Source organism: Gymnogyps californianus, chromosome 13 (genome assembly GCF_018139145.2).
Source record: "Gymnogyps californianus isolate 813 chromosome 13, ASM1813914v2, whole genome shotgun sequence".
NCBI classification, from domain to species: domain Eukaryota; kingdom Metazoa; phylum Chordata; class Aves; order Accipitriformes; family Cathartidae; genus Gymnogyps; species Gymnogyps californianus.
The window spans coordinates 13504526-13532107 of record NC_059483.1 but is presented as its reverse complement, the minus strand read 5'-3'; the positions used below and the strand labels follow the sequence as shown (position 1 = coordinate 13532107).

At 37.8% G+C, this 27582-nt stretch overlaps 1 protein-coding gene across 5 annotated transcripts in view; it reads right to left on the bottom strand.

Annotated features, from left to right (window-relative positions):
* EEFSEC (eukaryotic elongation factor, selenocysteine-tRNA specific) overlaps positions 1–27582 on the bottom strand; it is a 129590-nt gene that overhangs the window by 64547 nt on the left and 37461 nt on the right. For all 5 annotated transcript variants that reach the window (XM_050904649.1, XM_050904650.1, XM_050904652.1 and 2 more), the window contains exons 3-4: positions 24889–24985; positions 21895–22059 (exon numbers count right to left, since the gene is read on the bottom strand). In XM_050904649.1, coding sequence (XP_050760606.1) covers positions 21895–22059; positions 24889–24985 — 262 coding nt within the window. The remainder of the gene's footprint in view (positions 1–21894; positions 22060–24888; positions 24986–27582) is intronic.

Here is a 27582-nt window from a genome sequence, read left to right as displayed (position 1 = left end):
AAGGGGATACTAAAATCCCTTTTAGCTTATTTCCTTTCACAGCATCTAAAATATGGCTATGCACCCAGTAAATAAAGCAGCAGGTCAATGATCTTACTCTCATGCTGCTCTGCTTTAATACCGTAATTTTAATTTAAATTATATGTATGCTATATTCATGCACACAATCACAAATCAAAAATTAGCAAGTGTTAATCTTAAGATTTTGCACATAAAGTTAAGTGACCTTCTGTGCCTATGCATTTTCCTGTAGCCTCTAAGTATATAATCTCAAATTTTCTCAATAGAACCTAATCCATCCCATGCACAGGCTGGACAAAGCTCACTGAATAAGAAAACTATCCTCTATTTATTTTCTTCTTGTGACTGAACTGCCCTGAATTCATTATTTACTGTAAACCATCAAATTCACACTGTATTGCACGTGTACTATCTTACTGGAGTATTTATTTGGTAAACTTCAGTAATCTTGTCACCCTTGCAACAGAACACAGCATTACGCCTCACTACAGATAAAAAACTCAACTGCATAATTTGTCACAATCCAAATTCTCAAGAAAAACCCAATGTCTAGTTTTTGAAAGCAAGAGGCTGATTTTTCAGAATATTTGTAATTTCACAGCAGTTTTCCTCATTCACAGCAAAGCCTCCAATAGCCTCAACCACTTCGGCCAATTTTCAACTTGCACCAAAACCCCCAAATCCAACCCATACCTCCCCAGCTACCACGTGAGAATGCTGAGAGAGATGTTACCCAAGCCTTACTGAAGTCATGACTCTTCCTGTCTCTACATTTTGGCACAGAAGGCAATCAGGCTGGTCAAGCATGATTTGCCCTTGCGGTATTTCCCAGTAATTACATGTTCTTAATATGCTCTTTGGCTTCCACCCCTTACATCTCCTCCTCTACCTAGGATTCACAATGGGAACACCAGGAGCACCAAGCCCCGCTGCACTTTTATTTTCTCTCTGCATTGCCTCTTCTAGATTTGGGTGAATTTATTCACATAGGGGACAATGATCACATCCCCCTTTAGTCCTCTGGCCAAAAGAGCATAACAGCCGTACACAGTGAATGCTTGGGGCTGTAGGTAGGGAAGAGATCCCCACACTCCAAGGATGTGGAAGGAAGCAGAAGCCAGACACGTACTATATATCCTTTCATCTCCAAACGACTAAAATCTCTCACAGTTTTTTTGTAACTGAAAAAGGAATCTTAAGATGTCAAGTATCCTTAAATTAAGTGGTACTGCTTGTGCCATCTATCACTACCGATGACAAAGTATGCATTTTAAAAGCACAATATAATGCCAATAAGGTTAGCCAGCAAGTATCCAGGCAGAGAATGTCAGACCCATAGTAAAACTATGACACAGAATAAGCTTAACATTTACATACCAATTAAGATTTCTGCAACTTATAAAAAAATATGTCAATAAAACATTTTTCAAAGAAAAAATCCAAAAAGAAGTCAAAACCAATGCAAAATGATAGGTTAAAGAAAGGCTGTCTGGAATTTTCTTCTTCCAACAGAATGAACTGAATTCTTTTTTCCGAATAGATTTAGGTTTAGAACAATAATAACACTTTTATCTGAAGACTTCAAAGTCACATGCAAAAGAATATATCACAGTAAACACAGGGTTGAAGGTTTTATAGAAGAACTTCTACTGGGATTTTTTTCTTCTTCTTTAAAAGAAATTTGTTTACTACCAGTCTTTGAAAAGCATAAAAGGGAGGAAACTATAGGGTAAAGAAGTAAAACTTTTACATGTAAGGAACATTGGGAGCTTTGTGAGAAGGCTGGTTCTGGTAGAATGTGCGACATGTAGCCCAATGTGAGTAATATTATATCTCAAATAAAAATCAGCCCATGAATATACATAATCCAAAAGGTAATTCTCCCAATCTCTGAAATGTAATAGAGCCACTCTAGATCACTGAGGCATGAATATTTACCGTATTCAGGCTTTACTGCTCTCGATCTGGGTTCAATTTTGCAAATTAAAATGAAGGCTCTGTGGATAGAGAGATTAAAGAAGAGCATCCCAAAGCCTGTCTGTTTCCTTGGTGTGGTAGCAGTGACCTGGTTACCCTTCTGTTAGGTTATTTCTTTTTACTTAATGGAGTAGGTCAAAAGCAATTGAGAGTGGAAAGAGGAGGTCGTTATTGGGTCACAACCTTGGAGTTAAAGGCTCACTAAGGAAAACAAACACAGAGTGAGCATAAAGCTGCATTTAAAAATAAAACCTGTAATGAAAGATAATATTTTCAGCTCTTTTCACTCCTATTTTGACAGGTCGAGGGGAAAAATAAGAACCAAGTTCTTTTGCTGATTTCTTTCTTGTGAAAAAAATTCTCCTGTCCCTTCTCTAAAATAAGCTCCTTAATAGAAGCCATGATTTATACAAAATGAAACAAAGGTGATGAATAATTACAGAGAGATCTGGTAGACTTCATTAGCTGTGGCAAATGTTAACATTAATTGTGATGATTTGTACATTTTCTAGGAAATACTTGGAATATAAAACACAACAGCACTCTAGTGCAATGCAGCAAACAAGCAAATACAAGTATGCACATCAGTACAAATCAAATGACACGGTACTACTCCTAGTGAATTCCTTGTACTAATTACAATCAAAACAAAGGCTACCTCTGCTATGAGAAGAGAAGAAAAAGGAATTAATTACTATCAGACAAGTATTTTTCGCAATACTTTTTAGTTTACAAAATAAACAATTGGTATACAAAATCTTTATAGCTTTTCCTTGAGGTAGGATTTTTTAGTGGCAAATTTTAAAGAGTTCAACTGCTAAGCAATTTCTAATACAAGTCAGTAATAGTGATTAAGATTAGATGAGTAAATTTATATCCTCTGCATTGTATGATATTTTCAAAGTCTAAGCAGTTAAGTCTAGAGTAAAGAACAACTGGATTTATCCCTACCACCTTGGCAAATAGTACTAAGCTATTAAAGGAACAAAAGCTGTATGGCGCCAAGTTTGATATAGCAAAACCACATTCTAATGCACAGACACATGGTAAAAAAAAGTCAGGTTTACAGTAATGATTCTGATTAATCAATTCACATGCAGCTGGGGGAAGAAAGGGGGCAGAAGGGCGGAAAAATGGAGGGGAAAAATGAGGGAAAGAATGAAGAGACTGAATCTTATGAAACTGGAAATAAAGCCAAAATGTAGTGGTTATCAGCTAGCAAAACCAGCATTTACCATATAGAGGTACCATGTGATATCTTATGAAATAAGAAATTCACACTTTTTTGCCTCTGAGCCACATCCTGGTACCAAAGGGTTACTGTGCTTTGAAACCTTCACCAACGGCATTACTAAACATTTAATATTTTTCTTTCTGCTTTCTTAAAGGCCCCAGATGTGTTCTTGCAGATCAAAAGAGACCAACTTACAAAGTTAAACGAAATCAAGGGCTTTTGTTCCGAGGCATCGTTGCTGAACTAATTATTCCTGGATGTTGTTTAATGAAATAGCGGTGCCATATATTAAAACAGTTAACAGGATGAGTTGCGTGAGTTATAGGAAAGGTCTGATCTGGGATTATAAATTTAAGGTTTTCTTCAAAGGAGATGAAACAAACTACTCACAACTCCTCAGTCCTTTCTGTCACTGGAAAACTGAAATAAAGGAACCCAAGAATGTATAAAAGCTGAAATATCATTCTACATATTTACCCTTCCCTGAACGATAGAGAACTAAAGACGGGGGAGTTCAAAAAGCTCCCGAGATTCTTTGAGATAGGGGAAATGAAGATCTAAGTTATCCTGTCTATTCCCTGAATGCTACAAAGCACAAGTTAAAATAAATGTTGGTAAAGTCTTAGGAGAAGCTTCATTTTAGATGTACGTATGCAAAACAGGAACGGACTCCTATCTTAACCCAATGCAAACAGTTACCAGAGCAATTATTAAGCACTCTTATTAACAAGGAAAAGGCAGGGGGAGGGACGTAAACAAAGAGCTATTCCAACATCAAATTATTAGTAGAAATTGGATCTTTCACATTATTCTGCAGCCCCCAACCGCACCAATATTTTTGGTAAAATGCTTATTTAACTATACATTTACCTTACTGAGAGAAACAAAAGACTCTCGAGATCCCTAAGGACATCTCAGACTAGGAAAGCAACTTTTCAGAACCAATGGCTCTTATACATTCAAACAATAAACACTTCACTTCCCTACTGATAGGCTCTTCTGTGTTTGTATTTTACAGCCTGACAGCGGCCAACCCAACACTTGACACCTAATTAACAGACCTAGGAGCTGGAGGTCCATATATTGATCACACTAAATGGGATTAGTGTGAAATAAAAAGTTCAAAGGGTCTTGACCAAACTTCACTACAGCCCAGCTGTGACAGCTGCTATGAATTTGTGTATCCAGTGCCCCACATTTTTATTAAGAGGGGTCTGGCTCACAAGAGTATGCAGTAGCCTATGAGATCACAAAGGTTCACCTAACAATGTCAGGCTCTGTAACTGTAGTGACTGACTGAGGAAAAAAATCCTCTTGCTTGTTTGCATAGGTCTTTTTGATTAACTCATGAAAAGGGTCCCTCACCTCTGATATAACAAGCATTTACAACAGACATACAGTTGTGACTTCTTTGCCTCTCAAGGATTTGTTAACTTGCTATGGAAGAGCTGTCCAATTTGAAAAAACTCTAGGTTTGATTATAAAAGAAATAATTCCCGATACATGCTGCAAGCATACCTAGTATATTCTGACAATGACAGCTAGGAGCTGTATTCAAACAATAGAACTCCAAACTATTATCTTCTAAACATACTTTCTATTTGCCTAAACCTCTCAGCTGTCATCAGGTGAATAAATATTTCCACATTTTACACACACACACCACCGCCCGCGCCCCCCCCACCTTTTTAGTGGCAGTCCTACTGACATGATTTTTTAAACCTTCATCAAGATCCAAAGAAATTACAACTATCACCAACATATTTCAGTATTTCTGAGTACCTGTGCAAATTAATTTCTTATTTAAAACAAGCTGCCTCATTTTCCAGTATGAAATATCACAGACACCTGTAGCAGAAACACGGGAAACCTACTGCAGCTGAGGGATGGGAACAAGCCCATCATGCAGAGATGTGCAAGTACCACTGAGGCACAGTGAATGCTCAACAGGATTCTCTTGGCTAATGTGATATTTACCAAGATATTCACCAAGATATTCAGGATAAACTATGAACAAAATGCAATTTTGCTTTTGTTGGTGCTTTTTATTTATTGATTTGTTTTAGGATTCACTCTGTCAGAGTATTTTCTGAAAAATTTGAGGAAGATCTGCTCAGGGAATTTATACATCAACAATAAGGAAATGGTCATCAGTCAGGAGGAAGAGATGGAAAACAGCTGTCAATTTAGAAATCATTTTAATCCATTATGGGTCTTTTAAAAGGAAGCTAAACAGGATCTATGAAGGGACCTTAAAAATAGGTTCACTGAGGTTGCAACATGTGTGGTAACAGACAAGACAGCACTAGAGCCATCATACAAAAATACCTGACAGTAGATCACCAACAACAGAAGCTTGGTAAAAGTAAGGAGGGCAACCTGAAGCCTATGAAAGAAGAGTGAACTGTTAATGCTGGCATGTAAAGGTACTTCACATAGCAAAGAACAATCTTTGAATACTTTATGCAGTATTGCAGCACACCAATAACAGCTTTTCTTGCCTTTCATTTCTCTTTTTCTATCTATGTATATCTCTTCTTCTGCCAGATCTCCTTCCTTGCAGAATCTTCCACTTCCTATCCTTTGAGTCTCATGGCTGTTGCATGCCCGGTCACACCTGCTGAGACAACCTTCACTGAAATGGCCAATGACATGTCAAAAGTACCACAATTAGGCTTCAAAATTAACATTCCAAGACTGGAAGAAGATTTGACATGTCTCTGCTCTGTCTGCAGTCAGGACTGGAAAACTGCAACTGTCACTCCCTCACAGTCTTGAAAGCTAGAACCTTTTCTTTTTAAATTGAAGTTGAAATTACACGTAATCCAAAGCATGCAGGCCACAAGAAATTCTTTGAGATGACTGGATCCAGTCCAAAGGAAGCTTACCTAGCCTATCCACCAATGTAAAAATTTTTCCTTATTCACTATATTATTTAGGGGGGGGTTGTTTGGTTTTTGTTTGTTTGGGGCTTTTTTTGCCAGTGTAGTTTTAAAAGTGCCATCAGATTTTTTTAGAAGTACTTTTTCATGACCAGGTTTCCTCATATGCACATTTTTCACTGCAGTCACTAGTTCTCACAGCTCCCATTCCCCCAAAATATTGGGGGATTATGTACTTCCTCAATAGCACAAAACTGCATCATGACTTTCTGTCTTGATACATTATATATGTTGTAATTGTACGCACCTTCTCAATTTAAAATGATTAAGAAATGCCCAAGGACAATCCACACAGACTATGGAGATAGACATCTCTGAAAAAACCATACGAAATTAAAACACACCCAGTTAGGTTTGCTCATTAATAAAATCTAGGAGAGAGACCTAGTATCAGTAGAGCATTTTAAAGGGAGACAAAGGCAACAACTTGCAATTGAAAACACGCACCACTGTAACACCAGGAAGTTACCGCTGCTTTTTGTACAGTGTCTCCGCTAAGGAGACCCCAACTGCACCGGCCACCACATCTACCTACTGTTCTTCTTCAGCAACATTCTTCTCTCAAAAACCAAAACAGCATTTGCTCTCATCTTTAAGGGCAATGTTACGCAGAGGAAATCAGCATCTATCTCAGTGCAAATTGATGCTGAACTTGGACTGTATATCCAGAAGTCTCTTAAATATAGCAAAAAGCACTGTGTCTTCCTATGTTACAAGTTTATATTCTCTTTATTTTAAAAGATGCATTAATATTCTTCTACAGTAAATATAAATATAGAAGATACTCATCACAGTGAGACTGCAAGATTTGGTTAGTTGGAATTTTAGGAGACTGGACTAAGATATAATTTGGGATGCACCCTCCAGTCCTGTATTTTATGAGGTTTTTGGCACAATTCAAATGGCTTGAAAAGAAAATATAATTTTATTGGAAGTGACTGGGTACCTTTATTTAGGAAGAAAAATGTCTAACTAGAAAAGCCTACAGTAAGTCAGGAGTGAATCTGAAACTAAGAACTGATCATATCATTCAAAAGAAAAATGTCAATGTTAGAAACTCTTGCTACTACAGCCAATGTTGATTAGAGGAAATTAAGTCAGCAAGCTGGTACAATTGGTTGAAGTTTTATCACTGTCTTTCAACAGGAGGAGTGGGGGAAAGATAATTTAAACACAGATGAGGCCAAAGATAAACAGAAAAATAAGAAAAGCTTTTAACTTGGCCAGTAAGCCAAGTTTCCAAAGTCGCTCCAAGTATATGCTTGCTCCAAACTAAAGAGACCTAGCTTCAAGAATCAGTAAAACAAAAATGAGGGGGAAAAAAAATATATACATGCAATACTTAAGCATACATTTATATACCACTTACTCTATATTCTATGTATCATATGTACATTTCATAATCGTTCAGAAGATTAGATTTAGAGGAGGAAAAGTTTTTAAAATGAAGTTTAATAGTTAGACAAAACAGCTGCTGTTAGTCACTTAACAGTTTCATTTTTCTGTCTTTACTAAAAGGCAAAACAACACTGTACCACTGCAATATTCTCTGTTCAGTCAGCATCATCATTTCTTGCATCCCCTTTGGATATCATATTTTATACAACGTTTTTTTTCTCCCTTTTTCTGCAGAAGGTAGGTAACACTTACTGCCTTTGGGTTTTTTATTTTATTAAAGTGGGATAAATTGCACACTGTTTGGAAAACATTCCACCCCCTTATTATTCTAAAAGTATTATTTAAAAATCCCAAAAGGATGTTAATAGAATATCACGTCTGACGTATCTAAAGCAAAGTTGGTTCAGAAGAAAAACATGAAACCCCAGTATCTTACCAACTGTGCAATAATGAAAATGAGGTTGTAATGAATTCCAATCTAACTTTCAACAGTAGATTCCAATTACTGTGCTCATAGGAGAAGTAAAAATATTGACAAAATATAACACCATTTGTTCTGATAAAGTGGTGAACAATGCTGCAGAAAGCCTTGCACAGATGTAAATCTACAAAGAAAATCAGGTTCCCACTCAAACTTCACTCCCCAATATACAAAGGGGTGAGGTCTCACTCTACACAGAGACAAGGGAATAAAAAAGGGATGCTAGTATGAGGTTTAGCAGCAAATAAAGAGCTTTGCCGCTATAAGGTTCAGTAGAAACATTATTAAACTTAGTGGACTTTGTGGTTTAATATACATTCAGCACAAGTAATTTTTCTACAAGCCTTTGGCTCCATCTGCTGACTTTTAATATTAAATATAATTGATGAGGCTGAAAACGTTCATGCTTTTGGAACACTTAAGTTCTCTGCATTTTCGTAAGTGTGGTTATATATATATATAAGTAAGTATATATATAAAGTGGTTAAGGTATAACAAATACCTCAAGTGTGTGGCCTAGTAATTTTGTCAGTTCAAATTATCTTGAAGCAACAATATATCAGCTCTGAGGAGAAGGTACCTGAGTGAGCCTGGGATGCACAAGGGGTAAACAAATCTTACTTGGAAGACTGGCTGGAATCAGATTTAAGCAACAGGTATACATCTGGATGTTTATGCCACAGAATCACTCAGTAATTAAGTCCAAATCTGAGAAGTGAGATTCTAAACAGACTAACAAGAAGAATTGAAGATCTATAACACAACCCTTGTGAGAGCTCATTAGAGACATTTGCTCAACACCTGCCTGTGCTGGTTTCAGCTTCTCCCATTTTCAATGGGATGTCTGCTTCACAGAAACTAAAGCTTGTTGTATTTATGAACAAAAACATGATAAAAATTACTCTGAAGGTTCAAAAGCCCCAATATTTGCCTGTTCCAGCTCTGATTTATTTTTCATTATTGCAGAATTCTGATATTATCAGAGCACTACAAACTCAAACTAGATGAATTTCCCACAAAAAATTGCATGTGAGAAATGCATCTAATATGCTCTTTAAATATAGCAGGGGAAAGTCTTAGATCCAAAAACAGTTACAGTACTTCACTGGCCATTTTTTACAGTTAAACAACTAAATCCATCATTAAATAAAAGCAGCCTGATTTACATGAACACTGAGCTCTTGTGGCTGCAAATTATTTGAGTGATAACTGGGATAATCAGCATCAGTGAGAAAAGCTCATCTTCATAGCTTTGGTAGAAAAAAAACCCCAAACTTCTCTGAAATGAAAATATAAAAAACCCTCTTACATATAGCACGTACCACAGATACTGTAGTTTCCAAAAAGCTTCTTTTAAAGCTATTAAATGTTTATAATGTCTCCTTCAGAGTTGAGACTGAAGCTAAGGAATCCGTTACAAAAGCCATTACTTCCAAAAACTGAAAACAAAACACATGAATTCAAATTCTGAACAAAGATTCCTAAGAAATTTTAGCAGTATATTAAATATTAGGAACATACAAGACTCATTTCTACATAGTCATGCTCAGATATAGGTATAGGTCCAATAGGTTCAAAACTGTACTTATGCAAAAGTTCATGCTGGGGAAAATTATCACCACACAATTTGAGATTGAGAGAGACATTAAGGAAAACTTAAAAATATAATCACATTTGAATATAAGTCTAACCTTCCGCAAATTTGATTTTCCATATGCAGGGAAACAGCAAGAAAACAAGCATGCATATTGTAAAGCACACTGCATAATTATAAAAAAATTAATCACATCAATGTATTCTGTCAAAGTCTATCTAACCCCGACTCAAGCAAAAAGCCCTGGTTGGTGTCAGCGTAGCTAGATGACACTGAACAAGCGAAAGGCAGGATTAAAACTTCACTTCTGAGCTGATCAGAAGGGACTTTGTCCATCAGGGACAACAATGTAATGTAAAACAAAAGGCAATAATACAATGTTTGATTTGTGGAGTTACACTCACTGTGCCAGAAAGCTTTAACATTATAGATTCAAAATAACATTAACTCAGCCCACTACACGTTGTGGATATCTAATGGTATGTTTTTACAACTGTTTGTAATGTACATGTCAGATGGCCTGAGTCTTTCTTGTGAGTCACACCATAACCACAAAACTATGCCTAAATGTTAACTTTTCTTTCTCTCTCACCCCATTTAAGTCTGATGTAAAAATTTCTTTGCCCATCTCTCTTCCCATGTATGAATCTTCAAAACATCTTGCCAATATTAACTTCATGCAACCCTCATAGGTAAGAATTAGAATCACCCTTATTTAAAAAAATAAGTAAAAAACTACACCAGAAATTTATCATGCTTTTGCTTTTTCTAATCAAAATTAAAACAGGAAGCTTGTGTAAAAAAGAAAAAAAAAAGCCCTCAAACCCCCAAAAATTAAAAATAAAAAAGTGAATAGAACCCTTACCTTCACATTCTTATGTGGGTTTTTACTAGAAAATTAGTGTCATTTTTTAAAAATACTGCTTAGCTTCCTGCCAAAACCATATCTTTAAAAAAAAAAAAAGAAAGAAAATATCTTCAATGTTTCTGGTAATCCACCAAATCAGTTCAGCATATACATGTTTTAAAGAGGCAGAGGCTACTGAAGCCACAATTGTCTTCCCTAAACATGTTCTTGTTACTCTTATTACCTCTATTATCTGTATTCCTAATAGTAAATCTGAACTTTGCAAATATTCCACCACCACCCCCCCCCCCGATATTAAAATCTTTAAGAGCTTCTTTAAAAGTGGGGATAGAGCCTGTGATCTCAGAGAAGACAACCACTTATGTGCTGTCTGCACATATCACACATCTGGAAAGTGAATTTAAAAATGGATGTTCAACAACCTGAACAGATAGGATGAGTGGGCAGCAAAAGTGAAGATGAAAACAAAGTAAGGACACAAGTAAAAGGAAAGACTTGAAAAAATTTTGAACTTTTCATACTACAAAAAAGTGGTTTTGACTAATCTGTTAGCACTTGCTGCAAGAAGGAAAAGCAGACACATCATGATTTCTACCAACTTGGCTATTTCCACCATTTTCCCAGTATTTAGGGAACTGCATGCCTGACAAATGTTAACATACTAGAATAAATTATGTTGAACCTCAATCTTACGTAGCATCTCAGGCTCACAGAAGGGCTCAGAGCAAGTCAGGACCCCACTCTGTATTACCATGTTGGAGAACTTCCTCTACCTCCACCCATAAGAGACTAAAGACCTACCCTGGGGTGAAGATACTTAATAACCTCCTCTAAAGCCCAAGCAATCAAGTAGCCTTTAACAAGACTGGAATAAAGCATTAATTTGAGGGTCCTTGCCACCTTAATACATTTTGTACAAAAAATATTTCTCCCCAAACAAGAGCATCACATCAACAACAGAAAAGGAACATTTGAAATACAAACACATCATACAAAACATTATTCTTATTCAATCACCACCTGACTCCAATTCTCTCCTAAAACTCGATGCTAAACAGTCCAGGGTGGGATTTTGTGTTTTATTTTATTTTTACAAAGATTCGTATACTACTTTGCACTTAGACTAAGCTACCTGGTGGTGTTTTGTGTTGACTCAAGGCCAAACTGGGCATTTATTTTAGTTTTATTGGGCATTTATTTCAATCCTTTACTAAAAATACATATTTTCAAGTTTCCCCTTAACAATCCTCTTTTCTGTGGTTGTTTTGAGTGTTTGTGGTATACCTGCATATTCCTCACTCCCTGAAGACTTCAATTTATTGTCAACTAATCTCCACAGGCGGGATCAATGTCTTCAACTAGGCAAAGAAAATACCACATGACTAATACCCATATTTCAAAACTGATTTATAACAGCACATTTTTCCCTAAGCCACCATTTAACTTGTTGCAGTCCTATGTACTAGGTGTTGCACATCAGACAAAAACCTCTTCTAAGGATAGTTAGCATAAAAGTCTATTGACATTCATTACATAATGAATATAGTATTAAGAAAAAGCAACTACAACATAGTAACTGAAATGAAGAAAAAAACCCAAAGTGGTTAGATGAATACTGAGAAAGAGCAGAAAAACGCCAAGAGGTTCTGAAACCTCACACAAAACTTAAGTGACAAACAAACTTCTGAATCATTTTCAGTACCTCTATCTCTTTTCTGTTGAAGAAAAAAAAATTACGTCTGTATATATAACAGGGTCATTGCTTCCAATTTGTTATCTGTTCTCATGGCTGATTTCTGCCACCTAAACTGAACAAGGAGTAAGACCATCTCTGCCATTCTTTGCAGAATCTATTACACACCCTATATATAGAATATATCTTAAAAACAGGTTGCCTAGGCAGAAGACAGGTCAACTACTAAATCTAACTTTCACAAAGGCCTGATAGTTTTTAAGTCTACAATTTAAGCATTTAAAGACGTATTAGCTACAGTGACTCTTTAAAAAGGCTATTTGACCTTTCCTTGTGATTTCTAAAGTATAAAATATTTATTCTTGGTTATTTATTCATTAGAGAAAGAAAGAGAAGCCAACTACATTTTATGGAATATGTTTTCAAGCTAGTCTTTACAACCATGAAGAGCCTAGGAGTTTGTAGTTTTCATTTCAGACAGTTGCAAATTAAAATCTGTATCTAGGCATTCATATCGTGTTCATCACAGTACTGTCTGGGCAGCTTACATAATTATATTATTCCAGCTGATACTGTAAATATTGGCTCTCTCTAGTATTACTTTTTCATTTCTAACTCCACCAGCTATTATTATATAAAGTTATGGGAATACTCTAGCAAAGAGATGTATCCTACATTTAGTTTCAGCAATACATGTTATTGTCACAAGCTTATGACAACATTCAGGTAATGAGCTGAACAAACATTTAAAGAGCAAAGTCAATTCTCATGTAATTTTCATAGTAGTAACAAAGAATAAAATTTAGAGTTTTATAAATGGGGTCATCTCAGGAACACACGGTACAAGGCACGAAATCCAGAGGACTTGCTATGGTGTTATAGTAATACTTCAAGTACTCTGGTAATAGACTAATTATAGATTCCTGAGCACTTATGCACTACTCCATTTTCTTCTGTCTTTTGGTCAAATTTAGAAGTTTATCTTCAACAGTCTTGGTTAAAAAGCTTTTTCAATATTCAGATCTTTTTTTGCCAGTGCCCAAATCTGAGCAGAACTTTATAATATACAGACCATGGCTTAGTTAATGCAGCACTTGCTGAATTGTTCTGCTTCTTAAAAGACTGATCAAATGAGGAATTGTGCTGTGTATGGATGACCAAGGAAGAACAAAAAGTGACATTCCCTTCCTTCATTCTGGTTACTGAAATTTTGCCAAAGCCTCCGGCACTTGAACTTAAATATTTAAAACATGATAGTTACTCACTGCCCTAGCTAAGCCTACTCATAGTAAAGTTACATTCACAGCAGGAATGCAATGTGAAAGCTATGTTTACCATCTAGGAGGCTACCTTTCCAATTACTATTCAAGCGTTCCACTAAGATTCCTGCTCAAACGGTATGTGTACGTGCATGTGGGTCTGTTTTCAATTGAATTGGATTGAGAACAATTCTACTTGATAAATTAAAAGAAATAAAAATAAAGTTAATGACCTGGCAGCAGCAATGCTTAAGCAAACAAGTTATGCAAACACAAACCAGCCATCCTTTGCTTTAAAAAGTTATCATAAAGCTTAAACAAAAAGGCATTTGGATAAAAGTTTGTGATTACTATAGCAATGCCCATTAACTTAGTTTCAAACTAATCTTGAACCCCATGGTACACAAACCCAAGAACCCAACACTTGATCACTGGAGCAGCAATTGTTTGACAGGACATATGTTACCTACTAAGTCCCAGGATAACATGCATGTTTTTGTTAAGTTGCATCCCAGTCGTGGCTCAAGTCATCTTAAAACCTTTCTCCTCCTGTACACAGCTTACAGGACCATTGCTTAGAGTACCCACTTTAGATGGCTCCAGGACTCCTTTTCAAACTATAAATGCAAGACATTTAGCCCTAGGAAAACAATAGCTGGAGTATCCTGTAGAGGAGGTATCAGAACCTGCTTATTCATCTTCAGAAACTGCCCTTGAGAGGATAACACCACTCAATGTTTATCAGGTCTTGTCCTTTCTCTCATCAGACCCACTCTAGCTTCAGCCTATGGAAACAAGTTCAAAAATACCATCCCAAGGTTTCTCATCTGACCCTGACTGATGCTGGTTTCAAGCCAGGATGTATGCGAGGGGAAGGAAGCATACAACTACACTTTACTCAAGATTGCAACAGCAGCTGAGAAAAAGGAGGGAGAAAAGTTTCTTCAATCTATGATGTAAGTGGAAGAGGTCAGTCACTTTGAAGAGCAAACTTTGAGACTGGCAAAGAAGCTAGAGATGGAGAAAGATGGAAATAGGCAGGAGAAAAAAGTAGAATGAGCAGATGAGGGAAGTTAAAGCAAAAAGATAAATCTAAATGTCAGGTGTCACCTTAATAGCTGATTAGATGGTTGATTTTCTTTTCAACTTTGTTTTGGAGTTGTGAACCTACATATTTGTTTATCCTTAAACGTGTTGCCGTACTGAAGCCAAATTGCTCACTAATATAACACAGAAGAACATATTCCATTTCTCCAATTGTGGCACTCTTGTACTGGGATACTGAGTTTTTCCATCAGATCCAGCAACCCAGTACATTGGGAATTCCCGAAGAGCTACAGAATACTAAGCATCATAGACTACACATGGAAGTCACATCTGCCAGCAGTCTACACTAGTCAGGAGAGCACACTAGTGTGGCACACTAGTGGGAAGAATGCCTACATACATGGGAGAGTGCATACAGTCACTAGCAAAACTATTACACCTCAGTGCCAAGACCAACCTCAGAACAACTCTACCTGTATAATTTTCCTGTTAGTCCATTGGTTCCCTCTTCTTCAGCTCAGTTTCTTTCCCACCTTGTATTTCTGTAAGAACTTTCTTCAGCTTTTCTAACAGTTCTCATGAGACAAATGATTTACTGAAATCTGTACAGAAAAAATGCAATTTGATTTATCTAAGAAAATCAGTCATTGTATCAAATAAAAATATGACATTCATCTCACAGTATTTTGATCTACTCAGAGTCAAGATGATCCTATATTTCTTTTTCATTTTGAACCCCATTGAACAGCATACCAGTTCTTAGGCAATGCCAACTCTCCGCACTTTCTATTAAGGCAAAATTATCTGCGTGGCAATAGCACAAAACACACAGTTCAAATTATCTCATGCATTAACCACAACCAGTCAGTGTTGCAGATAACCCTGAACAAGCAATCAGTATCTTAGAAATACTGCAGAAGTTAAAGTCTACCTTGGAGAACAGTACTGTTTCCAGCAATGCTGCACTTCCGTATGGAGCCTGGATCCCAAACAGTCATTTAAAGATGGTTTAAGTGAATAGAAGCAATGCAGAAGTTACACACAAATCTCTTCCTTTCCAGATCCACTGTAGGAAAAAACTTGTATACTTTGGGTAATTTTTCGAATCCATTAGAAGGCAATCTGTATCCCAACTGTCTCTAGCTGGCAGGGAGCACAGGGTACATATAGACCTCCAAGAAAAGCTGCAGATGAATTCTAGTATTTGAAAAGTTAATTGGCCTGCATTGACTAGGCCACTTTTCTGCCTACAGAGATCACATTAGACACACAAGCTCCAAAAATACAGTGTATGGTTTGGATTAGCACTGCTCAGGTTCGCTGTTCTCCCCTGGCTTCCTTCCCTTCTGCTCTGACCAAGTAGAAAAAAAATTTAAAAACCCCCATGATATATATCCAGCTCCCTTTCTATTATGTCTTATCCCTGGTCCTGAATAAAACAAACCTTAACACACGAAGTCCTTTATCTTGCTCCCTCTTTTTACTGTACCTACATGATACTTAATAAAAAACTGCAAGCGATATGAACTAAACGACTGTACTTCAGTAACAGGCAGTGAAAGAACAGCAACATACAAATCTCTTCCTGAGCCTTTTTAAAGTCTAAAGTTAACTAGAATTTTTTTTTTTTAAATACAAAATTAAAATAGATTCTGTTCTTTGGGGTCTTGGGTTTGGGGTTTTTTGTTTGTTTGAGGGCATGGTGTTGGTTTGTTTTTTTAAAGTGTGAACTAAAACAGAAATAAACAAAACCAAAAAAACCCACACAGTAAAAAGTTACAAAACCATACATTGAAAATGAGGGAACTGATCTTTAGAAAGAGCTCAGCATCTGCTACTCTTATTCTCTCAAGAGATTGAGCCAAAAAGATTTGAGAAGTTTTTATTGCCAGATCTAAATTTCATTCCACAGGCACTGGATCAAGTCTTTAATCCTTTACTTAACCACAAAGAACTGCGCTGAGGAGTTTAATTCTTCCAAAACAACTGATAATACCCTAAACGTTGAAAGCAGAGTACTTTCGAGTATAAGCCAAATCCGGCATGTTTTGCTTTTAAGTAAATGCCACAGCAGATGCAAAACCAGTAGGATTCACACTGATGTTTTCTAGGAAAGGAGAAAATCTCCAAAAAACACAACCTATACTTTAGAAGTGGCAGACAATTAAAGAAACAGTTTAATACTTGTACTGAATTAAACCTCATGTATAACATTATGTGTATATGTTTAATTTACTGATTTAGGATTTAAGATTCTTGTATTTTATCACCCACATATTAAAATATGTATTATGAACTGCCTTTTCATGATTTTATCAGTTACATTTAATTGATTCTCCCCCCAACCCAATTTTCTGAACTGCCCTTCTTCACAGCATTCCAACAAAAAGAAAATGGTCAAGGCGAGCTAGACTTCTTCCCCAGCAGATGAACCGTAGCATTTTAAAGGCTGTTTATATCAGCATTGGGCAAAAAAATCCAAGAAGTATTGGAGAAAACAGATGTAGAAACAGCATTCAGACATACTCTCAGAAAACTTAGCAAAAACCAGTCAAGATATCCTGAAGTTTGGAAGGGGTATATTACAAGGTCCAAAGAACTCAAGAATGATAGTGGTAAAAAGATTTCACCATGGAAGTCCACATACAAATGCCTTCGTGACCCAATTCAGTGGGGTTTGATCCAACTTCGTTTTCCAAGATTTAAAGGTTCTCTGACAAGACTTAACCATGCAACTCTGTGCAAAAAGTCCTTAAATACACTGAAATTAGTTCTTACTACATTTATATACTAAAGCTTACTAATCAGAGGTCTTGGGACATCAGATAGGCTGAAGTACTCATGTGGGGAAAAGCAGATATACCCGTTATGATTTGAATAGCCATGGTGGTTTGAAGGAAACAGTCTTGCAAATACCACTTGGGTTATTCTATCAGACACTGGAGAATTTTTTTGTTGGATGAGCCATAAAAACTACAGAATGTTTGCCAAAAAACAAACCAAGGTTATCTAGCCAAAGAAGTTTAAAAAACATCATCTCTTTTCATATGGTGGAAGTATATGAACCTTCTCAGTATCACACTTACAAAATGATGCTTCTTAAAAGTTCATAAAGCCAATATAATTTGACAGCAAATAGGCCCTTGCCAAGACAGAATCCACTACTGGTTTAAACTGACACTCTCATTTACTAGGAGACTTGACTAGATAAATAGAAGTTTCTCACATTTTTCATATCTGATGTCTCAGGTGACCTCTTGAAAGTATATCAGAGTACTGAAACACCTAGACAACCACTCTCCAACTACAAGAAAAGCATTTCATAAACACGCTTACAACTTTTGAGATTGAAATGCTCAACGTTAATAACAGCAATTGTCTACTGCAAACCTCAGGGACGGTGAAGGCTGGACCTGGTATGAATACTCCTCTTCCTCTTTAATGATAACAGCTCAACCACACCTAGCAGATCACAAATCTGACAATGTCTAAAGAGGCACCTCCCAAGGTCAGTCCAATGATTGGATGTCCACATGATTTATTACATAAGAAATAACTTTGTACTATATAACACCAGATATATTATTCAGCTTCAGCACACAGCAAAAACCCCCACACGATCCCCTACAGAAAAACATCAACGTAACTGTTTACCAATAACACAGCTACTCAGCCTTCAAGGCGCTCACAACCTTCCGACAAAATGCAGCACAAAATGGCAGCATACTGTACTTTTATATAGGCTCCAATGAAGCTATTAACCTCCACCAGCCATTCAGCTTGCATCAACTTGCTCTAACATTTGCAGTAATTACATTAAACAGAGCAGATAAGAACTTGAATATAAAGCAAGAAAAGTTACTACTTCTTACAAGTCCTGAAAAAAACAGTGGTCTTTGTACTTGGCTGCCACGTACATGCTCTGCAGCTGCTATATACCTGCAGCACTTGACCACAGGTAAGGCAATGCTGAGTTGACACTTTCAGGATGACCAGATTTATATCCATTAACTGTGTACATCCATCTCTGCCTCCTCACTCAACTCAGACTTGACCTCTTCTCTGATCTTTCAGAACTCTTAATAAGAATCACTCTCTGTCTTAACCCACCTGGAACATTTTCTGTGCCCTAAAACATCCTTAAAGGAATATTAACATATTATCATCTGTTTTACCCAATCTTGCAGTATTTCTAATGTGCTTGCAACTATGCAATCCAAAGATAGAATCACTAACACTGGGCAGAAGGAAGACCACATACCATACAACATTTTGCATTACTTTTCACACAGAGATTTTTTTTTTTTTTGTTTGAGACAACCAATGACAAGAACAAAAGTCCTAGTTCTTGCCTGGTTTTTTGTCTTCTAAGTAGCTGCTGTTCTTAAGCTACTATGATTTTTTTTTTTCACCTGGATAAGGAAGGCAAAGATACTTCTCCCCCACTGAAAAAACCAGCACTAGAATTTGACATTCATGCTCACTTAAACTACATTCACTAAGAAAAATATACTTAGATAAATATTTTGAAGTGATTACCACCAAAGCTATCGGTAAAATAAAATTAATCTATATTGAAAAAATCCTTACTATTCAAACTCCAGGAACTTTTATAACACAGAAATAAAAATGTCACAAGTTGTTACAGTTTATAAACTGGAAGACTGTAGAGATTGAAAGACCACTGAAATAATCTTAAAGGACATTCAGAATTCTGCCAACACTACATTTTAGCTGCACAAATCCTAGGTTCATGCTCTTCAAGGTGGATTTCAAGTGCTAGTGAGCAAATAGTACTAACTCAATTGGATAGTGAACTGTTTGCTGTGTCAAAGCTTTTTGCCAAACACATATATATAATTTTTCTTTTCGCTATATGGATAATCAACCCCAGATGGCAATTTACATAGGCAACAGCATAAAGGAATCTATGCACTGCTGGTGCTCTCAGCCTCAATCAGAGCAAGCATGGGCATTTGAGAATGTTACTGTTTATTTTTAATTGCTGTGTCCCTCCTTTGTGCAGGTTCAAGCGGTCAAAGATGTCTAAGTCCATTAGTAGAACTGGAAGGTGATGCCACTTCATTTGGTGAGAGGGTTCTTCAAATCTAAAAAGCAGCTGGTTTGTAATGTCCCTAAATGCCCAGTGGGCACCAGCTGTCAATCTCAGTTACCATAGGGTCAGGGCAAAAAAGGGTCAGAGAGAGTCATAAACCACAATGTGTTGTGAAATGTGCTTCCTCCGTTACCTTGTAGGCCTGAGAAAGGTTTGACCTTTTCTAGGTATCCTAATCCAACTCTGCATGATGCTAGCAGGGTAAGTACAACACAACTCAAACTTACAAAAGTTGCTTCCTTTTACTGCGCCTTGGTTTTCAGACCTATACAATGTGAGCATGAATATTCACAAGCTGCTAGTGGCAAAAAAACCAAAATGCAAAGCTCTGCCCACCACTATTACCACTCAGAGGCATGGACACATCTTCTGTTTCACACAAGGCAGTATAAGGATTAATTCATTAGCAGCAATTGAAAATAACTAAAACTTTGACGGAAGTTGTTAATGCCATAAAAGCCAAGTGATCTGGCTTCTCTTTGTCAATGACCTGTTTATCTGCTAACTTGCCTTTCACTTTACTGCTCCCCCAGTTGCTTGTGAAGAAAGCATCTTTTGAATTCCCACTTAAAGCCTTTCCTACTGTCCTTTTAAACGCCCATTTGCAACATGCAAGTTATTCACTATATTTGTCATTTTCCCCTTCATACAGATTCTCAAAGAGCAGACTAATTCCTAAACATATTTCTCCAAAACATTCTTGGACTATACACGAAGAGCTGAACAGTCATTCCCAGATACAATCTAGTTATGCATTCTTTCTTTGCAAGAAATAATTACTCTGCTCTGTCTCACCCCCATCTCCCAGAGCACAAAGCGACAGGAAGGCTGGCCAGTGCTACGCCAAAAGGAAAGTAGCTAACTAGCTATGCAAGGCCCCTGTTGGGCAGGAGCCATAACTCAGCACTCGTCAGCCCTGTACTCCTAACCGCCTGTCCCTCTTTGGACCCCTTGTGCAGCAGGCCCAGGACAGCAAGCAGGACACAACGGAAAAGGGAAGGAAAGCTGGCAAGTGGAAAACAGGAGAGGTTGAAACCAGAGCTACAATCCCAGCAAAGCATATTCCCTGCAGGAATTACAAGCATGGCTCCCAGAATGGGCTGCATGCTGCACATGAGAATATGGGCAGTGAGGAACTCCACTGGGAAAGCAGACATGATGGGGTACATAACATGCAAATCACTTTTATGCAAAGGACAGTATGATATAAACTAGATAGCCACAGGTACCACAGAAGAGGTTGACGAAAAATTAATTGTCAGCTATCAGCAAAATATTTCAGGTGAAATCAGAATGCCTCACTTAAGTCCTTCACTTGCCCACAAAGTACAGGCAAAAATGAGAAAGCAGCATGTTCACTCAATGAAAGAGTAAGGTCCTTATACTAACACAACTTAAGGATAATAATGACAGCACCAAAAGTGTCCCATCCAGGCTTGTTCAGCCAAAAGCTGCCCACTCTCAGAATGTAATCGCCTGAGTCCACTTTAAGAGGCAGCTGCCAAACGCTCCACAAGTCTTGACTCATTTTGGGCAATGAATATAAAAGGGAAAGTCAGAGTAGTCCAAATCAGCATCTGTGAAATAGGCTTCACCTGTTCCAAGCATAAAGTCAGCTTGTTTTCTTTTAAAGGATGAATATATTTTAAGGAAATAAAATAGTAACAACAGTTAAGCAGTTCAAAGGCCATTGAAAGGCCTCTTGACTTTCTACAGGCTCTCTAAAAAGCCCAATGGCAATAAGCCACCTACTGCATCCCAGCAGTTCTCCCAGAACACGTTAACATCAATTAAAGCCCCAGCAAACAAAGAGAATGTGCATCAAGCATTTCAACGCCCTCTTCTCATCATTTCCTTCGCTTCCAGGCGTCTTGGGAAGCCTACCTACTCAGATTCTTTTGCAAGCCTTCTCACTGCAGCATGTCTCAAATGAAAGTAACCTCACTCAAACCTTGTTCAGTCCTTGGGCACATCCTATCTTGGAAACATGCCCACCTTGCTTTTCTGAATTTGAAAGTCTAACATGCTAATCTAGGTCAGTCTTCTCTCCTCTTCATTCAACTAAAACTGAGCAGGTAACTTTACTGGCTGCCTTATTTAAAAATCTCTATGTCTCTTCCTATTATAAGTTGGCTGATAGTAGAGTACAAAAAAACCCCATTGAAAATAATTGAATAATTTCAGACTGGAAGAGAACACTCTCTTCTTTGTTGAGTGTCTCCTCCTATCAGGAAAGCTGGGGGGAGTGAAAATGAGGGACTCACCTTCAGGGCAGGAATCTCCACGTTGTCACCAAGGCTAACAGAGCCAGAAAGAATAGTCCCTGTCATCACTGTGCCTTGACCCTTGATAGAGAAACAGTGGTCGACTGCCATAAGGAAGTGTCCCGAGGGGTCTCTTGATGGCAGGTAAGCCTGAGACTTCAGGACCTGAGAAGAAAGAAAAAGAAAAAAAAAAAAAGGCAGCACCATGCCTGGGTGAAAAGTCATGACAGCCATACAGCAAAAGGAAGGCAAGCAGATGATTGATTGAACAAGCTTGCAGTTTTACTGATTTCAGGCATCTCCCAGTGAGCTTAGAACACACCAATACCAAATTAACTGTGTGTGCCATAGAGGAGACGTACACTTAGCAGCAGGAACAGTTCAATTTTCTGCCTTAGAAAGATTTGGTGCTGCACATTTAGCTTGGTTAGCAAAACTGCACTAGTGATAAAGTTGCTGCCAAACTCAATATAAACACTGCAGCAAAGCAAAGAGAAAAAAATCCTGTATGTCCCCACCCCACCCCTTTTTTTTCTTCCCTCTCTCAAAAGTGCAATTTTACAGTGTGTTTTGCTACTTCAGCTTTTTTGGATTTTGTGAAAATGAACTTATATACAGATATTAGTGCCCCATCCCTGCCTCCCTTCCAGAAAAACTATTATACTGGGTTAAGTTTTCGAAGTCAACTTCCCCTTAAGATTTCTGTTAACACTCCTTGGAGGATCAAACCACTAAGAAAAATAGCTACGTAAGTACCATTTTCTAGAGAAATTCTCCAAGGTTAGCGTTTCTGTTTTGCTGACAAATACTACGTTTCTTAAAATATATCATCATAGAGAAAAGACCTTAATTACAGAAATGCAGTCATGTGCCCAACAGTGCTTCAGAGGAACAGGTTCACCCATCTCAAATCACTTTTGATCTCTGCCTCTGTTATAAGATCAGCATATAAACTTGGCACTGCCTTTAATGTTTGCTTTTAAGGTCAGAAACTGCAGATTAAGCCCAAGTTGTAATGGCAGAACAATGGAGAGAGCCTCTTATCAGGGACAGAAAGGATAATACCTTGAAGGCCAATGGCAGGGCTTGCACAGCATTTGCCAGCTCTTCTAATATTAGGTCTCAGAGTTGACAAAACCAGCTGCAACATTGGTATTTCCTTCAGAGGTTTTAATCCTGGGGAACATCCCAGTAAATCTACCTGGAACCAGATGAAGGCAGAACTAAGGACTTGCCTACCTCCACCTCTCTAGACATTGCTGTGGGCAGCCTGGTTCTTGCTAAGTCTATTCTAAGGCCATACCACATCACATGCCATACGTGCCCGGGAGGCAGTACAACATTCAGTGCTCAGCAGCTACATGGAATATCCTGCCTTTGTACAAGCCAGGCTGCCCTGGCCAGACATCCCTAGATTTCTGATGACTGGTGCTGCAGCCTAACTTCAGCAATTTACAAGTATTTTAAACCCAGCAGCATCCAAAGCACCCAAATCAGACCTTGACAAGTCTGCAAAGAATGATGCCTTTGTTTTAGGACCACTTTCTGCTGTCTGCAAATAACAGGGCAAAGATGCTACTTTTCCCCTAAAGCTTATTCACAGAAAGGGTGACAAGTCTACTACAAGCTACAAACTGCTCTCAAACAGCTATTTTAAGTGTCCTGCCCTTCACAGTATAAGCTTAGTTTTTTGAAAACCTGAGAATTCATTCTCCTCCCCCAACAACCCACATTGCTGGAACTAAGGATACATGTGAAGCATCAGTTCGCTTAAAATCTTCTCTTGTTCATATGGGTCCGACATAATGTTAGTTATACAACCATATCGTTTTTTCTAGGTCCCAACTCATTCAGGGTACAGGGTAAATTGAGGCCACGCTTTTTATCATGCAGATGTGCAAGGCATGCAGTAAGCAAGGCAGAGTATCACAGGGAAGGATGGTTTCATCATGAAGGCAGGTGGTGCTCCTCTAGAGAATGGATTCTACACTTGCTTATGCCAGAACTCCCATGTATTGCAATTCTCAAAACTGAAACTTTCCACAGGTAATCACTGACTATACACCTCAGACTGTCCAAACAGAAACCCCAAAGCTTAACAGAAGCACTAACCACTCACAATTGCAGTCAAAATTGGCAGGTACTATGATCTAAACATAAGCACGTCCCAAAAGAGTTCCTACTTTCCTTAAATTTGGCAACCCAAATTAGTAAACTCAGTGGACTTAACTCCTTTGTGCCTCAGCTTCCCAATCTAAATATGGATTAAAGTCACCTCTACACTTCCTATAGGTCTTTTGGAAGTAAATTAACTGTTTGCCAAGTGCTAAAGACCACAGTGATGTGTGCCAAAGAAAAGTCCAGGAGGAAATTAATCATTCTGAATGCAGAGCAGTATTTGAATGGAGTCATGAAGCCGCACAGAGGATAATGAGAATGAAAACAAAATACGGACTACCTGCTCACTAGTTGAGCCCTGTCCATCCTGTGCAAGGAATGAGGTAAGGGTTGTTTAGAATAAAGAATCATGCACTTAAACACTGGATCATAATATACACACAAAGGAAGGAGACAATTCCCAGCGTGTAACTTTTGAGTGTCTGACTTCACAACTTTACTGTTTTCTTAACTGTGGTACAATTATAAAACACCACCTACAAGGATTTGGCAGAATTTTAAAGTTATTTTTATTCATTATGCTTCGTAGTTCTTTAGAACTTTAAAACCAATTTCACCACGTGTGATATAGCTGTGCCTTAAGAAACAGCTATTCAAAGGCATTGAAGCCTAGTAGTTGAAAAAGGAGATGCACTTTTGGGGCATGCAACCTCAACTTCTCCATTCACTGGAAGGAATCCCTTAAGAATCAGGTTCCTTAAAACTGACATTAATGCAGGAGTTCCTCAGCTCTAGATACTAATACAGTGTACTCTAAAAGACTTAAAGAAAAGTTCAAGCATGTTTTATGTTATCATTATGTTCTTCAGCAGGTACCTCAATTAATTCAGAAACACCTAGCGGATTCTCAGACTCTGGGGCTTCTGGTCCACCAGGCCTTGCTGCAACAGCAACAATAGGACACCCACAGAACCTGAAAGAGAGAGAGACTACCACCATTAGACCACACAGATCTCCCACATGTGTCAATGTAAAGTAGTTCCAGACTCATCTGACAATGAAGGCAAGGAAAATCCCTCAAATTCTGATTTATCTGCTTTTCCCATCATAGTGAATAACTGACAATTTTTTCTTGAATTACTAGCATCTGTGCTACTGGACTTCATTATGAAATCTTCAGTCCTGTTTAGTATTAGCTACTGATTCAGCTCTGTGGCAGTGTCCTGGTTTCAGCTGGAATAAAGTTAATTTTCTTCCTAGGAGCTGATACAGTGCTGTGTTTTGGATTTAGGATGAAAATAATGTTGATAACACACTGATGTTTTAGTTGTTGCTAAGCAGTGTTTATACTAAGTCAAGGACTTCTCAGCTTCCCATACTGCCCTGCCAGCAGAGGCTGGGGGTGCACAAGAAGCTGGGAGGGGACACAGCCAGGACAGCTGACCCGAATGAGCCAAAGGGGTATTCCATACCATACAATGTCATGCCCAGTATATAAACTGGGGAAGTCGGCCAGGGGACACCGCAGCTCAGGGACTGGCTGGGCACCAGTCAGCAGTTGGTGAGCAATTGTATTGTGCATCACTTGTTCAGTATGTTCTATTATTATTTTCCCTTCTGTTTCTGTCCTATTAAACTGTCTTTATCTCAACCCACGAGTTTTACTTTTTTTTGCCCCCAATTCTCTCGCCCATCCCACTGTGGGGGTAGTGAGCAAGCAGCTTTGTGGTGCTTAGTTGCTCGCTGGGGTTAAACCACGACAGGCAGTCAAAAGCAAGACTGCAGTTTATTTCAGAAGCAAAGGTCTGTTACCCAGTCTTATTGCAGTGGCTTTGCATTCAAGCCATTTTACCTGGAGACTAGCACTATTTTCAACTTTCATTAAAACAATTATAATCCTAGCTGTAGAGTCTCAACCTTCAAAACAGGAGCCAAATGAAAGATGTCACATGATGTCTACCTGAGTCTGCAGGAAGACTGCAAGATCTGCACACAACAGAAAGATCTAAATCTACTGAAATCAAAGTTCACGAAATTCACAAATCTCAAACATGCAAAGGTTCAGAGAAGAGCAGTACTTCCACAGTTGACCTCAGCTTAGCTTTTCTCTTACAATGAATTTTACTCTTCAAGTCCTTAATATTCAGCAGCTTTTTTTTTTTTTTTTTTTTTTTTTTTTTACAAATTCAGTCAGCAGACTCAACTTTTGCTCCCTAAAATGCAACCTAGTGCTTAAATCACCTAATAGCTTGTTTTGCCTACATTTTGGAAAGGGAAGTTAGACTATAAGTCAAATTATTACTGCATTTTTGCAAAAGTCAGGATTAACCATGTAAAAAATATATGTATTAAAGCAATGGAATAATAATCAGCAGTAATGCAAAAGAGTGATTGGTTCCCATAGATACTTGGTTCTTATGCAACAGATTCAGAGTAAAAGTAATTACTGTGGTCATCCTTCTGACACCCACCCCCCATAGATTTTTATCTCAAAAAGGGAGTGAACTGGAGGAAAAAGACAATGCCTTGATAAAGAAAAAATGCTAAGTTCTACAGAGGGAGCTCATTCAGTGACCAAACAGTAATCAGGCATATAAGGTATCTTCTTTGTTTATATGCCATAAGTCTGAGGCATCTAGGAACAAACAGTAATAAAAATGTGCACTGAAAATTCCTGTGATTAACCATAAACTTTTCAAAATTTATTTTCATACAAATAATTTAGGGCACTGTATTGCAATAAATAGAAATTTATGCTGAACCAGGTGCTTTACTCCTTTTCCCATATACCAGAACAAACTGGAGTAATCATATACTGCCTTTGGAGGGACTTCCAAACATGATTCAGCCCTAGTAAAACTCTTACTCCATCACACCAATTTATTGTCAGCAGAGTTTAGACCCTGCTGGACAAAGATAAAAGCTGGCATGTGCAAAAAATTATGAAAAAATAGAAATTCCATTCATAGGGGCAGTTTACTTTTGGTATCAATCCATGGAACAAGCAAGTTTTGATTAGGTTAAATTTACAAGTGTCAAACTATTCAAGTACACAACAGTTACTCTGCTCTGCTTATTTTTTTCATGGAATCTCCTGACAACCCTACAATAATTTCCACAGCATCAATGGCAACACCTACTCTATAGCTGCAACAGACTTCAGATTCACTTACTGCTATGGAATTGTGGATGCATGCCTATGTGTGTAGAGGAATAATAATAATAAAGTGAACTATTCCTAGAAAAAAAACCCTCATTGCCAAGTGTTTGGGGTCAGAGGCAGCTGTCATGATCTCAGCATATGCCCTGCTAAGAAGAGTAGTTTAGAAATACAAAAAAGTTTAAGAACACATGCATTTGGAAATTCAAAATCAAGTGGGAAAGAGGCTGTCGAGAAGCAACACATGCCTGAGATACAACAGGACAAGCACTTTACAATCAAGCCCAGGTCAGCAGTGCTTTCAAAGCACCATAAAGCACAGATTGCACATGCAAAAACTGAGGTTTTGTTACGAGAACAATACGCAGACACATCCAATAAAAGAGTATTTCTAGGATCCAGAGTTCAAA